Source organism: Nerophis lumbriciformis, linkage group LG01, assembly GCF_033978685.3.
Source record: "Nerophis lumbriciformis linkage group LG01, RoL_Nlum_v2.1, whole genome shotgun sequence".
NCBI lineage: Eukaryota > Metazoa > Chordata > Actinopteri > Syngnathiformes > Syngnathidae > Nerophis > Nerophis lumbriciformis.
The window spans coordinates 62,143,829-62,162,500 of record NC_084548.2 but is presented as its reverse complement, the minus strand read 5'-3'; the positions used below and the strand labels follow the sequence as shown (position 1 = coordinate 62,162,500).

Below are 18,672 nucleotides of genomic sequence, written 5' to 3'. Positions count from 1 at the left end.
CTTTTATTAGATGACTAAGTGGCTGCCTCAAAAAGTGGCCCCTATAGACAGGTTTTATACCATGACTTTTAAGTGGCTGCATTAAAAAAGTGGCACCTATAAACAGGTTTTTTAACATGACTTTACATGGCCGCATCAAAAAGTGGCCCCTACAGACAGGTTTTAACACATGACTTTAAGTGGCTGCATTAACAAGTGGCCCCTATAGACAGGTTTTATAACATGACTGTAAGTGGTTGTATTAAAAAGCGGCCCCTATAGATATATATGTATATTATTTATATATATAGATATATATGTATATTATATAATAATATATATGTATTATATATATATATATATATATATATATATATATATATATATATATATATTATTATATATATATATATATATATATATATATATATATATATATATATATATATATATATATATATATATATACTTTCTAAAATTACTATTACAAAAAAAAGAAGCTAAAAGGTGAAATGGAACGAGAAAAAGTTGCAATGTTGACTCCAATAACATAAAGCTGCCATGCAGGCTGTTTTTGCTCAAAAAATAATAATGTACTAAAATCAATGTTGTTATGAATTATTGACCTGTTTAAGTTTCCAATTGCATTTTCTGGGGGAAAATATTGCACATTTTGTGTTTGTTGTATAAAAAAACTAAGTTTACTTTGAGGAAAAAACACCGCAAAATAAACACATTTGTCATAAAACAAGTATAAAAAACACATGAAAAGAAATAAAAACGTGTAATCGGCGGATTGACCTGAAGTTAATCTAGAAATGTATGAGTTGAAAATAATGATAAAAAAACATTTTAGTGGGATTTATTTTCAAAACTGTCTTGCTAAAAAAAAAAAAAAAAAATCATGAATTGTAGATCTATTTAAAACTCTAATTACTTCAAATTCTCCACTTTGAAATATTCTTGAAGGGGGAAATATTGTCAGTGTTAGTATTACTAACTTACAATCTTTATATTGTTTCAGTTTCACAAATTCACCAAAACGTCACCGTGGAGTTATTGAGTCTGTTTAGTTGATTGGAGAGCTAGCTTCTGTTTAGTTTGATCTGCCGTTTTACTGCCCTGTTACAGACACTGTTTTTTTAAACTGTCATTGCTCAAAAAATTAAAATGAATCAAAATCAATGTTATTAATTATTGACCTATTAAAGGTTCCAATTGCTTCACATTAAATATTACACTTTAAAATATTTCCTGGGGGAAAATATTGCAAATTTTGTGTTTGTTGTATAAAAAACTAAATTTACTTTGAGGAAAAACAGCACAAAATAAACAAATTTAAAAAAAAGTTTAGTCATCAAACATGTTTTCTTTAAGAAACATAAACACATAAAAAGTAATAAAAGCGGGTAATCGGTGGATTGATCTGAAGTTGATCTAGAAATGTTTGAGTTGAAAATAATAATAAAGAAACATTTAAGACGTATTTCTAACTCTTATGAGTGGGGCCCTTTTCGATCCTGATACATTTAGTGGGATTTATTTTCAAAACTGTCTTGCTAAAAAAATAAAATAATGAATTGTAGATCGATTTAAAACTCCAATTACTTCAAATTCTCCACTATGAAATATTTTTGAAGGGGGAATATTGTCTGGGTTAGTATTACTAACTTACAATGGCATTATTTTTGTTTTGTTTCAGTTTCACAAATTCCTCAGTAAATTCACCAAAACGTCACCCTGGAGTTATTGAGTCTGTTTAGCTGATTGGAGAGCTAGCTTGCGCAGCTAGTGGGTCCATGACGATGACTTCTGTTTTGTTTGATCTGCCGTTTTACTGCCCTCTTACAGACACTGTTTTTTTTAAACTGTCATTGCTCAAAAAATAATAATGAATCAAAATCAATTTTATGAATTATTGACCTATTTAAGGTTCCAATTGCTTCACATCAAATATTACACTTTAAAATATTTCCTGGGAGAGAATATTGCCTATGTTGTGTTCGTTGTATAAAAAAACAACTAAATTTACTTTGAGGAAAAACAGCACAAAATAAACAAATTTAAAAAAAAGTTTAGTCATCAAACATGTTTTCTTTGAGAAACATAAACACATAAAAAGTAATAAAAGCGTGTAATCAGTGATCTGAAGTTGATCAGGAAATGTGTGAGTTGAAAATAATAATAAAGAAACATGTAAGACTTATTTCTAACTCTTATGAGTGGGGCCCTTTTCGATCCTGATCATTTTAGTGGGATTTATTTTCAAAACTGTCTTGCTAAAAAAGAAAAAAATCACATTTTCCACTTTGGAATATTTTTGAAGGGAAAATATCGCGTACGTGTCTGTGTTAGTATTATTAACTTACAATGGCATCATTTTAGTATTGTTTCACTTTCACAAATTCCTCATTAAATTCACCAAAACGTCATCGAGTCTGTTTAGTTGCTTGCACAGCCAGTGGGTCCATGACCATGACTTCTGTTTTCTTGGATCAGCCGTTTTACTGCCCTGTTATAGACAGCCTTTGGAAACAATTAAGGTACGTAAATAAACATTTACAGAATATTTCTGTGTAAATAACTCCTTTCACAACGTGTATATCTGAGGCTTATAGTCAGGTGCGACTTATATGTGGACAAATATTCGGGTGCGGCTTATATGCCGGTGCGCTCTATAGTGGGGGAAATACGGTGACGCATGTGTTCAGTGGCATCCAGAACAACGTGACTCCTGCAGGTCTGCTTTCTGGGACTCACAGCTTCGGTTTCGCCCTCCTAGTGGTCTAGCTACTGACTGACACTTTGATGTGGGGGGGAGGGGAGGGTTAGAGGAGGGGAAAGAGGACGACAGCAGACTTGGGAAGGAAGGAGACGAGCACAAGAGGTTTTACCGCGCTCAGTTAGGGACAGACCAAGAAAAGCAGTGAGGCCTTTAGTGATGCTCTGGTTTCATGTAGAAGCACAGGGTGGAAGAAGAGCCCAGACCTACAGGAGGAAGAGACAAATAGAAAGAGACAGCCGTGCCCACGCAGAAAACACAAGTCAGATCAGAGCGAGCGAGCGAGAGAGAGAGAGAGAGAGAGAGAGAGAGAGAGAGAGAGAGAAGCTTGCAACACATGCATGAACATGAAGCTTATGGACAATAACACGCATTTACAGTGTGTGTGTGTGTGTGTGTGTGTGTGTGTGTGTGTGTGTGTGTGTGTGTGTGTGTGTGTGTGTGTGTGTGTGTGTGTCACACTCACTGTGGTCAGGAACCAAACCCTGGCCGGGTCGCAGCAGCAGAAGAACTTTGCTGCCTCCCGCTTGGATCAGCTCGATAGCTCGTGTGTGTGTGATGCCCTGTGTGGCCTCGCCGTTTATTTCCACGATCTGATCGCCCACCTGTCACACATCTTTGTCACACACCTCTTTGGAGACACCACTCAAGGAGAACTGCCTTTTACACAGTTGGCCCCTTTTGCACATGTAGACACTTTTACACAGCTGGCCCATTTTACACATGTAACCACATTTGCACGTGTGGCCACTTTTGCACGTGTGGCCACTTTTGTACAGGTGGCCACTTTTACACAGGTGGCCACTTTTGTGCGTGGGGCCACTTTTGTACATGGGGCCACTTTTACACAGGTGGCCACTTTTGTACGTGGGGCCACTTTTGTACGTGGGGCCACTTTTGTACAGGTGGCCACTTTTACACTTACGGTCACTTTTGCACAGGTGGCCACTTTTACACATGTGGCCCCTTTTGCACATGTGGCCACTTTAACACATATGGCCACTTTTTCACATATGGCCACATTTGCACAGGTGGCCACTTTTACACAGGTGGCCCCTTTTGCACAGGTGGCCACTTTTACACAGGTGGCCACTTTTACACATACGGCCACTTTTGCACAGGCGGCCACTTTTACACATGTGGCCCCTTTTGCACATGTGGCCACTTTTACACATATAGCCACTTTTACACATATGGCTACTTTTGCACAGGTGGCCACATTTACACATGTGGCCCCTTTTGCACAGGTGGCCGCTTTTACACAGGTGGCCACTTTTACACATGTGGCCCCTTTTGCACAGGTGGCCACTTTTGTACGTGGGGCCACTTTTGTACAGGTGGCCACTTTTACACAGGTGGCCCCTTCTGTGCGTGGGGCCACTTTTGTACATGGGGCCACTTTTACACAGGTGGCCACTTTTGTACGTGGGGCCACTTTTGTACAGGTGGCCACTTTTACACAGGTGGCCACTTTTACATATGTGGCCCCTTTTGCACATGTGGCCACTTTTACAAGTACGGTCACTTTTGCACAGGTGGCCACTTTTACACATGTGGCCCCTTTTGCACATGTGGCCACTTTTACACATATAGCCACTTTTACACATATGGCTACTTTTACACAGGTGGCCACTTCTGTGCGTGGGGCCACTTTTGTACATGGGGCCACTTTTACACAGGTGGCCACTTTTGTACGTGGGGCCACTTTTGTACAGGTGGCCACTTTTACACAGGTGGCCACTTTTACATATGTGGCCCCTTTTGCACATGTGGCCACTTTTACACATACGGTCACTTTTGCACAGGTGGCCACTTTTACACATGTGGCCCCTTTTGCACATGTGGCCACTTTAACACATATGGCCACTTTTTCACATATGGCCACATTTGCACAGGTGGCCACTTTTACACAGGTGGCCCCTTTTGCACAGGTGGCCACTTTTACACAGGTGGCCACTTTTACACATACGGCCACTTTTGCACAGGCGGCCACTTTTACACATGTGGCCCCTTTTGCACATGTGGCCACTTTTACACATATAGCCACTTTTACACATATGGCTACTTTTGCACAGGTGGCCACTTTTACACATGTGGCCCCTTTTGCACAGGTGGCCGCTTTTACACAGGTGGCCACTTTTACACATGTGGCCCCTTTTGCAGAGGTGGCCACTTTTGTACGTGGGGCCACTTTTGTACAGGTGGCCACTTTTACACAGGTGGCCACTTCTGTGCGTGGGGCCACTTTTGTACATGGGGCCACTTTTACACAGGTGGCCACTTTTGTACGTGGGGCCACTTTTGTACAGGTGGCCACTTTTACACAGGTGGCCACTTTTACATATGTGGCCCCTTTTGCACATGTGGCCACTTTTACAAGTACGGTCACTTTTGCACAGGTGGCCACTTTTACACATGTGGCCCCTTTTGCACATGTGGCCACTTTTACACATATAGCCACTTTTACACATATGGCTACTTTTGCACAGGCGGCCACTTTTACACATGTGGCCCCTTTTGCACATGTGGTCACTTTTACACATATAGCCACTTTTACACATATGGCTACTTTTGCACAGGTGGCCACTTTTACACATGTGGCCCCTTTTGCACAGGTGGCCGCTTTTACACAGGTGGCCACTTTTACACATGTGGCCCCTTTTGCACAGGTGGCCACTTTTGTACGTGGGGCCACTTTTGTACAGGTGGCCACTTTTACACAGGTGGCCACTTTTACACAGGTGGCCACTTTTATACATGTGGTCACTTTTACACAGGTGGCTACTTTTACACATGTGGCCCATTTTGCACAGGTGGCCACTTTTACACGTATGGCCACTTTTAAACAGGTGGCCACTTTTACATATGTGGCCCCGTTTGCACATGTGGCCGCTTTTACAGATATGGCCACTTTTACACATGTGGCCCCTTTTGTACAGTTGGCCACTTTTACACATGTGGCCACTTTTGCACAGGTGGCCGTTTTTACACAGGTGGCCACTTTTATACATGTGGTCACTTTTACACAGGTGGCTACTTTTACACATGTGGCCCATTTTGCACAGGTGGCCACTTTTACACGTACGGCCACTTTTAAACAGGTGACCACTTTTACATATGTGGCCCCTTTTGCACATGTGGCCACTTTTACAAGTACGGTCACTTTTGCACAGGTGGCCACTTTTACACATCTGGCCCCTTTTGCACATGTGGCCACTTTTACACATACAGCCACTTTTACACATATGGCTACTTTTGCACAGGTGGCCACTTTTACACAGATGGCCCCTTTTGCACAGGTGGCCACTTTTACACAGGTGGCCACTTTTACACAGGTGGCCACTTTTACACATGTGGCCACTTTTACACAGGTGGCCACTTTTATACATGTGGTCACTTTTACACATGTGGCCCCTTTTGCACAGGTGGCCACTTTTACACAGATGGCCCCTTTTGCACAGGTGGCCACTTTTACACAGGTGGCCACTTTTACACAGTTGGCCACTTTTACACATGTGGCCACTTTTGCACAAGTGGCCGCTTTTACACAGGTGGCCACTTTTACACAGGTGGCCAATTTTATACATGTGGTCACTTTTACACAGGTGGCTACTTTTACACATGTGGCCCATTTTGCACAGGTGGCCACTTTTACACGTATGGCCACTTTTAAACAGGTGGCCACTTTTACATATGTGGCCCCGTTTGCACATGTGGCCGCTTTTACACATGTGGTCACTTTTACACATGTGGCCCCTTTTGTACAGTTCGCCACTTTTACACATGTACCCACTTTTGCACATGTAACCACATTTGCACAGGTGGCCAATTTTACAAATGTGGCCACTTTTTCACGTGTGGCCACTTTTGTACAGGTGGCCACTTTAACACATGTGGCCACTTTTGCACATATGGCCACTTTTACACGTATGTCCACTTTTACACAGGTGGCCACTTTTAAACAGGTAGCCACTTTTACATATGTGGCCCCGTTTGCACATGTGGCCGCTTTTACACATATGGCCACTTTTACACATATGGCTACTTTTGCACAGGTGGCCACTTTTACACATGTGGCCCCTTTTGCACAGGTGGCCGCTTTTACACAGGTGGCCACTTTTACACATGTGGCCCCTTTTGCACAGGTGGCCACTTTTGTACGTGGGGCCACTTTTGTACAGGTGGCCACTTTTACACAGGTGGCCACTTCTGTGCGTGGGGCCACTTTTGTACATGGGGCCACTTTTACACAGGTGGCCACTTTTGTACGTGGGGCCACTTTTGTACAGGTGGCCACTTTTACACAGGTGGCCACTTTTACATATGTGGCCCCTTTTGCACTTGTGGCCACTTTTACACATACGGTCACTTTTGCACAGGTGGCCACTTTTACACATGTGGCCCCTTTTGCACATGTGGCCACTTTAACACATATGGCCACTTTTTCCACATATGGCCACATTTGCACAGGTGGCCACTTTTACACAGGTGGCCCCTTTTGTACAGGTGGCCACTTTTACACAGGTGGCCACTTTTACACATACGGCCACTTTTGCACAGGCGGCCACTTTTACTCATGTGGCCCCTTTTGCACATGTGGCCACTTTTACACATATAGCCACTTTTACACATATGGCTACTTTTGCACACGTGGCCACTTTTACACATGTGGCCCCTTTTGCACAGGTGGCCGCTTTTACACAGGTGGCCACTTTTACACATGTGGCCCCTTTTGCACAGGTGGCCACTTTTGTACGTGGGGCCACTTTTGTACAGTTGGCCACTTTTACACAGGTGGCCACTTCTGTGCGTGGGGCCACTTTTGTACATGGAGCCACTTTTACACAGGTGGCCACTTTTGTACGTGGGGCCACTTTTGTACAGGTGGCCACTTTTACACAGGTGGCCACTTTTACATATGTGGCCCCTTTTGCACATGTGGCCACTTTTACAAGTACGGTCACTTTTGCACAGGTGGCCACATTTACACATATAGCCACTTTTACACATATGGCTACTTTTGCACAGGTGGCCACTTTTACACAGATGGCCCCTTTTGCACAGGTGGCCCCTTTTACACAGGTGGCCACTTTTACACAGGTGGCCACTTTTACACATGTGGCCACTTTTGCACAGGTGGCCGCTTTTACACAGGTGGCCACTTTTACACAGGTGGCCACTTTTATACATGTGGTCACTTTTACACAGGTGGCTACTTTTACACATGTGGCCCATTTTGCCCAGGTGGCCACTTTATACGTATGGCCACTTTTAAACAGGTGGCCACTTTTACATATGTGGCCCCGTTTGCACATGTGGCCGCTTTTACACATATGGCCACTTTTACACATGTGGCCCCTTTTGTACAGTTGGCCACTTTTACACATGTACCCACTTTTGCACATGTAACCACATTTGCACAGGTGGCCACTTTTACAAATGTGGCCACTTTTTCACGTGTGGCCACTTTTGTACAGGTGGCCACTTTAACACATGTGGCCACTTTTGCACATATGGCCACTTTTACACATATGGCCACTTTTACACAGGTGGCCACTTTTAAACAGGTAGCCACTTTTACATATGTGGCCCCGTTTGCACATGTGGCCGCTTTTACACATATGGCCACTTTTACACATATGGCTACTTTTGCACAGGTGGCCACTTTTACACATGTGGCCCCTTTTGCACAGGTGGCCGCTTTTACACAGGTGGCCACTTTTACACATGTGGCCCCTTTTGCACAGGTGGCCACTTTTGTACGTGGGGCCACTTTTGTACAGGTGGCCACTTTTACACAGGTGGCCACTTCTGTGCGTGGGGCCACTTTTGTACATGGGGCCACTTTTACACAGGTGGCCACTTTTGTACGTGGGGCCACTTTTGTACAGGTGGCCACTTTTACACAGGTGGCCACTTTTACATATGTGGCCCCTTTTGCACATGTGGCCACTTTTACACATACGGTCACTTTTGCACAGGGGGCCACTTTTACACATGTGGCCCCTTTTGCACATGTGGCCACTTTAACACATATGGCCACTTTTTCCACATATGGCCACATTTGCACAGGTGGCCACTTTTACACAGGTTGCCCCTTTTGCACAGGTGGCCACTTTTACACAGGTGGCCACTTTTACACATACGGCCACTTTTGCACAGGCGGCCACTTTTACACATGTGGCCCCTTTTGCACATGTGGCCACTTTTACACATATAGCCACTTTTACACATATGGCTACTTTTGCACACGTGGCCACTTTTACACATGTGGCCCCTTTTGCACAGGTGGCCGCTTTTACACAGGTGGCCACTTTTACACATGTGGCCCCTTTTGCACAGGTGGCCACTTTTGTACGTGGGGCCACTTTTGTACAGGTGGCCACTTTTACACAGGTGGCCACTTCTGTGCGTGGGGCCACTTTTGTACATGGGGCCACTTTTACACAGGTGGCCACTTTTGTACGTGGGGCCACTTTTGTACAGGTGGCCACTTTTACACAGGTGGCCACTTTTACATATGTGGCCCCTTTTGCACATGTGGCCACTTTTACAAGTACGGTCACTTTTGCACAGGTGGCCACTTTTACACATGTGGCCACTTTTACACATATAGCCACTTTTACACATATGGCTACTTTTGCACAGGTGGCCACTTTTACACAGATGGCCCCTTTTGCACAGGTGGCCACTTTTACACAGGTGGCCACTTTTACACATGTGGCCACTTTTGCACAGGTGGCCGCTTTTACACAGGTGGCCACTTTTACACAGGTGGCCACTTTTATACATGTGGTCACTTTTACACAGGTGGCTACTTTTACACATGTGGCCCATTTTGCACAGGTGGCCACTTTTACACGTATGGCCACTTTTAAACAGGTGGCCACTTTTACATATGTGGCCCCGTTTGCACATGTGGCCGCTTTTACAGATATGGCCACTTTTACACATGTGGCCCCTTTTGTACAGTTGGCCACTTTTACACATGTGGCCACTTTTGCACAGGTGGCCGCTTTTACACAGATGGCCACTTTTACACAGGTGGCCACTTTTATACATGTGGTCACTTTTACACAGGTGGCTACTTTTACACATGTGGCCCATTTTGCACAGGTGGCCACTTTTACACGTATGGCCACTTTTAAACAGGTGACCACTTTTACATATGTGGCCCCTTTTGCACATGTGGCCACTTTTACAAGTACGGTCACTTTTGCACAGGTGGCCACTTTTACACATGTGGCCCCTTTTGCACATGTGGCCACTTTTACACATGTAGCCACTTTTACACATATGGCTACTTTTGCACAGGTGGCCACTTTTACATAGATGGCCCCTTTTGCACAGGTGGCCACTTTTACACAGGTGGCCACTTTTACACAGGTGGCCACTTTTACACATGTGGCCACTTTTGCACAAGTGGCCGCTTTTACACAGGTGGCCACTTTTATACAGGTGGCCACTTTTATACATGTGGTCACTTTTACACAGGTGGCTACTTTTACACATGTGGCCCCTTTTGCACAGGTGGCCACTTTTACACAGATGGCCCCTTTTGCACAGGTGGCCACTTTTACACATGTGGCCACTTTTACACATGTGGCCACTTTTACACATGTGGCCACTTTTGCACAAGTGGCCGCTTTTACACAGGTGGCCACTTTTACACAGGTGGCCACTTTTATACATGTGGTCACTTTTACACAGGTGGCTACTTTTACACATGTGGCCCATTTTGCACAGGTGGCCACTTTTACACGTATGGCCACTTTTAAACAGGTGGCCACTTTTACATATGTGGCCCCGTTTGCACATGTGGCCGCTTTTACACATATGGCCACTTTTATACATGTGGTCACTTTTACACAGGTGGCTACTTTTACACATGTGGCCCATTTTGCACAGGTGGCCACTTTTACACGTATGGCCACTTTTAAACAGGTGACCACTTTTACATATGTGGCCCCTTTTGCACATGTGGCCACTTTTACAAGTACGGTCACTTTTGCACAGGTGGCCACTTTTACACATGTGGCCCCTTTTGCACATGTGGCCACTTTTACACATATAGCCACTTTTACACATATGGCTACTTTTGCACAGGTGGCCACTTTTACACAGATGGCCCCTTTTGCACAGGTGGCCACTTTTACACAGGTGGCCACTTTTACACAGGTGGCCACTTTTACACATGTGGCCACTTTTGCACAAGTGGCCGCTTTTACACAGGTGGCCACTTTTACACAGGTGGCCACTTTTATACATGTGGTCACTTTTACACAGGTGGCTACTTTTACACATGTGGCCCCTTTTGCACAGGTGGCCACTTTTACACAGATGGCCCCTTTTGCACAGGTGGCCACTTTTACACATGTGGCCACTTTTACACATGTGGCCACTTTTACACATGTGGCCACTTTTGCACAAGTGGCCGCTTTTACACAGGTGGCCACTTTTACACAGGTGGCCACTTTTATACATGTGGTCACTTTTACACAGGTGGCTACTTTTACACATGTGGCCCATTTTGCACAGGTGGCCACTTTTACACGTATGGCCACTTTTAAACAGGTGGCCACTTTTACATATGTGGCCCCGTTTGCACATGTGGCCGCTTTTACACATATGGCCACTTTTACACATGTGGCCCCTTTTGTACAGTTGGCCACTTTTACACATTTACCCACTTTTGCACATGTAACCACATTTGCACAGGTGGCCACTTTTACAAATGTGGCCACTTTTTCACGTGTGACCACTTTTGTACAGGTGGCCACTTTAACACATGTGGCCACTTTTGCACATATGGCCACTTTTACACGTATGGCCACTTTTACACAGGTGGCCACTTTTAAACAGGTGGCCACTTTTACATATGTGGCCCCGTTTGCACATGTGGCCGCTTTTACACATATGGCCACTTTTACACATGTGGCCTCTTTTGTACAGTTGGCCACTTTTACACATGTAGCCACTTTTGCACATGTAACCACATTTGCACATGTGGCCACTTTTGCACGTGTGGCCACTTTGACATATGTGGCCCCTTTTACACAGCTGGCCCTTTTAACACATGTGGCCACTTTTACACAGGTGGCCCCTTTTACACAGGTGGCCACTTTGACATTTGTGGCCCCTTTTACACAGCTGGCCCTTTTTACACATGTGGCCACTTTTACACATGTGGCCACTTTTACATATGTGGCCCCTTTTGCACATGTGGCCCCTTTTGCACGTGTGGCCCCTTTTGCACGTGTGGCCCCTTTTATATATGTGGCCCCTTTTGCACATGTGGCCCCTTTTGCACGTATGGCCACTTTTGTACGTATGGCCACTTTTACACGGCCGGACACTTTTGCACTTTAAGTGGCTGCATCAAAAAGTGTCCCCTATAGACAGGTTTTAAAACATGACTTTAAGTGGCTGATTCAAAAAGTGGCCCTCATAGACAGGTTTTTATCACATAAGTGGTTGTATTAAAAGTGGCCCCTATAGACAGGTTTTATAACAAGACTGTAAGTGGCTGCATTAAAAAAGTGGGCCCTATAGACAGGTTTTATAACAAGACTTTAAGTGGCTGCATCAAAAAGTGGCCCCTATAGACAGGTTTTATAACATGACTTTACATGGCTGCATCAAAAAGTGGCCCCTATAGACAGGTTTTATAACATGACTGTAAGTGGCTGCATTAAAAGACGGCCGCTATAAATAGGTTTTATCACATGACTTTAAGTGGCTGTATTAAAAAGTGGCCCCTATAGACAAGTTTTATAACATGACTTTAAGTGGCTGCATCAAAAAGTGGCCCCTATAAACAGGTTTTATACCATGACTTGTAAGTGGCTGCATCAAAAATTGGCCCTTATAGACAGGTTTTATAACATTACTTTACATGGCTGCCTCAAAAAGTGGCCCCTATAGACAGGTTTTATACCATGACTTTTAAGTGGCTGCATTAAAAAAGTGGCCCCTATAAACAGGTTTTATAACATGACAAGTGGCTGCATTAAAAAGGTGGCCCCTATAGACAGGTTTTATAATATGACTTTAAGTGGCTGCATCAAAAAGTGGCCCCTATAGACAGGTTTTATAACATGACTTTAAGTGGCTGCATCAAAAAGTGGCCCTTATAGACAGGTTTTATAACATGACTTTACATGGCTGCATCAAAAAGTGGCCCCTATAGACAGGTTTTATTAGATGACTTTTAAGTGGCTGCATTAAAAAAGTGGCCCCTATAAACAGGTTTTATAACATGACTTTACATGGTTGTATTAAAAAGTGGCCCCAATAGACAGGTTTTATACCATGACTTTTAAATGGCTGCATTAAAAAAGTGGCCCCTATAAACAGGTTTTATAACATGATTTAACATGGCTGTATTAAAAAGTGGCCCCTACAGACAGGTTTTATACCATGACTTTTAAGTGGCTGCATTAAAAAAGTGGCCCCTATAAACAGGTTTTATAACATGACTGTAAGTGGCTTTATTAAAAGACGGTCGCTATAAATAGGTTTTATCACATGATTTTAAGTGGCTGTATTAAAAAATGGCCCCTAAAGACAGGTTTTATAAGATGACTGTAAGTGGCTGCATCGAAAAGTGGCCCCTATAGACAGGTTTTATTACATGACTAAGTGGCTGCCTCAAAAAGTGGCCCCTATAAACAGGTTTTATAACATGACTTTAAGTGGCTGCATCAAAAAGTGGCCCCTATAGACAGGTTTTATAACATGACTTTACATGGCTGCCTCAAAAGGTGGCCCCAAAAGACAGATTTTATAACATGACTTTTAAGTGGCTGCATTAAAAAAGTGGCCCATATAAACAGGTTTTATAACAGGACTGCAAGTGGCTGCATTAAAAAGTGGCCTCTACAGACAGGTTTTAACACATGACTGTAAGTGGCTGCATTATAAAAGTGGCCCCTATAGACAGGTTTTATCACATAAGTGGTTGTATTAAGAAGTGGCCCCTATAGACAGGTTTTATAACAGAACTTTTAGTGGCTGCATCAAAATGTGGCCCTTATAGACAGGTTTTATAACATGACTTTAAGTGGCTGCCTCAAAAAGTGGCCCCTACAGACAGGTTTTATACCATGACTTTTAAGTGGCTGCATTAAAAAGTGGCCCCAATAGACATGTTTTATAACATGACTTTAAATGGCTACATTAAAAAAGTGACCCCTATACACAGGTTTTATAACATGACTTTAAGTGGCTACATTAAAAAAGTGGCCCCTGCAGAAAGGTTTTAACACATGACTTTAAGTGGCTGCATCAAAAAGTGGCCCCTATAGACAGGTTTTATAACATGACTTTTAAGTGGCTGCATTAAAAAAGTGGCCCCTATAAACAGGTTTTATAACAGGACTGTAAGTGGCTGCATCAAAAAGTGGCCTCTACAGACAGGTTTTAACACATGACTGTAAGTGGCTGCATTATAAAAGTGGCCCCCATAGACAGGTTTTATCACATAAGTGGTTGTATTAAAAAGTGGCCCCTATAGACAGGTTTTATAACATGACTGTAAGTGGCTGCATTAAAAAAGTGGCCCCTATAGACAGGTTTTATAACATAACTTTAAGTGGCTGCATTAAAAATGTGGCCCCTATAGACAGGTTTTGTAATATGACTTTAAGTGGCTGCATCAAAAAGTGGCCCCTATAGACAGGTTTTATACAATGACTTTTAAGTGGCTGCATCAAAAAGTGGCCCCTATAGACAGGTTTTATAACATGACTTTACATGGCTGCATCAAAAAGGGGCCCCTATAGACAGGTTTTATAACATGACTTTACATGGCTGCATTAAAAAGTGGCCAAGTTTTATACCAAGTCATGGTATAAAACTTGTCTATAGGGGCCACTTTTTAATGCAGCCACTTAAAGTTAAGTGGCCCCTATAGACAGGTTTTATTAGATGACTTTTAAGTGGCTGCATTAAAAAAGTGGCACCTATAAACAGGTTTTATAACATGACTTTACATGGCTGCATCAAAAAGTGGCCCCTACAGACAGGTTTTAACAGATGACTGTAAGTGGCTGCATTAAATAAGTGGCCCCCATAGACAGGTTTTATCACATAAGTGGTTGTATTAAAAAGTGGCCCCTATAGACAGGTTTTATAACATGACTTTAAGTGGCTACATTAAAAAAGTGGCCCCTGCAGAAAGGTTTTAACACATGACTTTAAGTGGCTGCATCAAAAAGTGACTTTTAAGTGAAGTGAAGTGAAGTGAGTTACATTCATATAGCGCTTTTTCTCAAGTGACTCAAAGCGCTTTACATAGTGAAACCCAATATCTAAGTTACATTTAAACCAGTGTGGGTGGCACTGGGAGCAGGTGGGTAAAGTGTCTTGCCCAAGGACACAACGGCAGTGACTAGGATGGCGGAAGCGGGGATCGAACCTGCAACCCTCAAGTTGCTGGCACGGCTGCTCTACCAGGACTGTAAGTGGCTGCATCAAAAAGTGGCCTCTACAGACAGGTTTTAACACATAAGTGGCTGCATTATAAAACTGGCCCCCATAGACAGGTTTTATCACATAAGTGGTTGTATTAAAAAGTGGCCCCTATAGACAGGTTTTATAACATGACTGTAAGTGGCTGCATTAAAAAAGTTGCTCCTTTAGACAGGTTTTATAATAGAACTTTAAGTGGCAGCATCAAAAAGTGGCCCCTGTAGACAGATTTTATAACATGACTGTAAGTGGCTGCATTAAAAAAGTGGCCCCTATAGACAGGTTTTATAACAAGACTTTAAATGGCTGCATTAAAAAAAGTGGCCCCTATAGACAGGTTTTATATTATGACTTTAAGTGGCAGCATCAAAAAGTGCCCCCTATAGACAGCTTTTATTAGATGACTAAGTGGCTGCCTCAAAAAGTGGCCCCTATAGACAGCTTTTATAACATGACTTTTAAGTGGCTGCATTAAAAAAGTGGCACCTATAAACAGGTTTTATAACATGACTGTAAGTGGCTGCATCAAAAAGTGGCCCCTATAGACAGGTTTTAAAACATGACTGCATCAAAAAGTGGCCCTCAGACACAGGTTTTATCACATAAGTGGTTGTATTAAAAAGTGGCCCCTATAGACAGGTTTTATAACAAGACTGTAAGTGGCTGCATTAAAAATGTGGCCCCTATAGACAGGTTTTATAACATGACTTTAAGTGGCTGCATTAAAAAGGTGGCCCCTATAGACAGGGTTTATAACATGACTTTAAGTGGCTGCATATAAAGGGGCCCCTATAGACAAGTTTTATACCATGACTTTTAAGTGGCTGTATCAAAAAGTGGCCCCTATAGACAAGTTTTATACCATGACTTTTAAGTGGCTGCATTAAAAAAGTGGCCCCCCCATAGACATGTTTTATCACATAAGTGGTTGCATCAAAAAGTGGCCCCTGTAGACAGATTTTATAACATGACTGTAAGTGGCTGCATTAAAAAAGTGGCCCCTATAGACAGGTTTTATAACAAGACTTTAAATGGCTGCATTAAAAAAAGTGGCCCCTATAGACAGGTTTTATATTATGACTTTAAGTGGCAGCATCAAAAAGTGCCCCCTATAGACAGCTTTTATTAGATGACTAAGTGGCTGCCTCAAAAAGTGGCCCCTATAGACAGCTTTTATAACATGACTTTTAAGTGGCTGCATTAAAAAAGTGGCACCTATAAACAGGTTTTATAACATGACTGTAAGTGGCTGCATCAAAAAGTGGCCCCTATAGACAGGTTTTAAAACATGACTGCATCAAAAAGTGGCCCTCAGACACAGGTTTTATCACATAAGTGGTTGTATTAAAAAGTGGCCCCTATAGACAGGTTTTATAACAAGACTGTAAGTGGCTGCATTAAAAAGGTGGCCCCTATAGACAGGTTTTATAACATGACTTTAAGTGGCTGCATTAAAAAGGTGGCCCCTATAGACAGGGTTTATAACATGACTTTAAGTGGCTGCATATAAAGGGGCCCCTATAGACAAGTTTTATACCATGACTTTTAAGTGGCTGTATCAAAAAGTGGCCCCTATAGACAAGTTTTATACCATGACTTTTAAGTGGCTGCATTAAAAAAGTGGCCCCCCATAGACATGTTTTATCACATAAGTGGTTGTATTAAAAAGTGGCCCCTATAGACAAGTTTTATAACATGACTTTATTTAAGTGGCTGCATCAAAAAGTGGCCCCTATAGACAGGTTTTATAACAGCACTTTTCTCTGCGGGGACATTGTTATAGTCAGGTAACACGTTTGAGGGGAGTTTGCTTTGCTGGCAGAACTTCAAATAGCGAACACTTACGTGGATCCGTCCATCCTTCAGGGCGGGTCCGTCCTCAGCCAGGCGCAGGATGAACAGGCCCATGTTGTATTCTTTACCGCCCCTCAGACTGAAGCCGAAGCCCCTCTGGCTCCGATCCAACTCCACCACGAAACAATCCTGCGGGAACACATTTGATTAGAACGAGACTTGCTACCAAAACGGAGAATATACTCGTGCAGGTAGTGTCATTCTTTCATGGAACATTAGAAACCTTTACCTGCATGAGGCCTGATGGACTGATGGTCAGCATGTCACCGTTCCTGCTCCAGACCAACATATGACATACAAATATTCATTATTCTTCACCCGTAAAAATATATATTTTTTACATTTCTTACTTTGTGTGTACAACCTGCAATACTGCAGAACACCAGCAGAGATGACTTGCAATTCCATTCGAGGTACTAATTGTATTACATCAGTCAAATAATAGTATCTATGTAATTATGTTGTGTTTACATCATTTTATATTTTTTTTGTCTTTTTTTTCTTTTCAAAATAAACATTTAATTCTTTTCGGTGCACAAATTGCAATACCGCCAAGCACTAGCAAAGTTTCCAATAATCACATTTTAGATACTAAATGAAATACAATAGTGTAAAATTGATATAACTGTAATTATGTTGTGTTTATAAACATGTCAAATTGCAATACCGCTGAACACAACTAGAGGTTCCCCTAATTCCATTTCAGAAACAAACTACCGTGACATAAATAATAAAATACCTGTGTATTTCTATTGTTGTGTTTGGTTGATTTGAGATCTTTTTTTGTCTTGTTTTTTTTTAAATAAATGTGTACAATTTCTCATCATTTCATTTTAGAAACTAACTGTAATACAATTAAAAAACTTTTGCAAAATAACCGTAGTAGTATTATTGTGCTTAGATATTCGACTTATTTGTCTTCTTCTTCCTCAAATATTTGTAACCGTTACGTGCACAATTTTCAATACCGCCACACACCACTAAAGGGCGCCATAATTCCATTTTAAAAACTGAATTACAATAAAGAACATTCATTAATGTTATTGGTTCTGATATTATATTTAGTTGTCTTATTTCCATGAATACATGTTTCATATTTTTTGTGCACAACTTGCAATACCACCGAACACCACGAGCGGGCGCCATATTTCCATTTTAGAAACACACTGAATTACAATGAAAAAACATTCATTAATGTTATTGGGTTGAGTTTTTATAAATATACTGTATATATTATAAATAAATAAATTTTTATAAATAAATATTTAATATTTTTAGTGCACAACTTGCAATACCGCCGAGCACCACTAAAGGGCGCCATCATTCCTTTTTTAGAAACTGAATTACAATGAAGAAACATTTATTAATGTTATTAGGTTCATATGATAATATTTAAAAAAAAAATTGTGCACAGCTTGCAATACCGCCAAGAACCATGAGAGGGAGCCATATGTCAATTTTAGAAACACACTGAATTACAATGAAAAAACATTCATTAATGTTATTGGGTTTAGTTGTCTTGTTTTAATAAATAAATATTTCATATTTTTTGTGCACAACTTGCAATACCGACAAGCCCCACTAAG

General features: G+C 42.1%; 1 protein-coding gene across 5 annotated transcripts in view; it reads right to left on the bottom strand.

The window, feature by feature from the left end:
• magi3a (membrane associated guanylate kinase, WW and PDZ domain containing 3a) overlaps positions 1 to 18,672 on the bottom strand; it is a 279,636-nt gene that overhangs the window by 7,938 nt on the left and 253,026 nt on the right. For 3 of the 5 annotated variants that reach the window (XM_061923450.2, XM_061923458.2, XM_061923467.2), the window contains 3 exons: positions 17,316 to 17,358; positions 17,078 to 17,215; positions 3,228 to 3,366 (listed from right to left, as the gene is read on the bottom strand). In XM_061923450.2, the coding sequence (XP_061779434.2) occupies positions 3,228 to 3,366; positions 17,078 to 17,215; positions 17,316 to 17,358 (320 nt within the window). Of the gene's footprint in view, positions 1 to 2,873; positions 2,968 to 3,227; positions 3,367 to 17,077; positions 17,216 to 17,315; positions 17,359 to 18,672 lie in introns of all 5 variants that reach the window. The other 2 variants (XM_061923475.2, XM_061923478.2) reach the window with 2 other exon arrangements.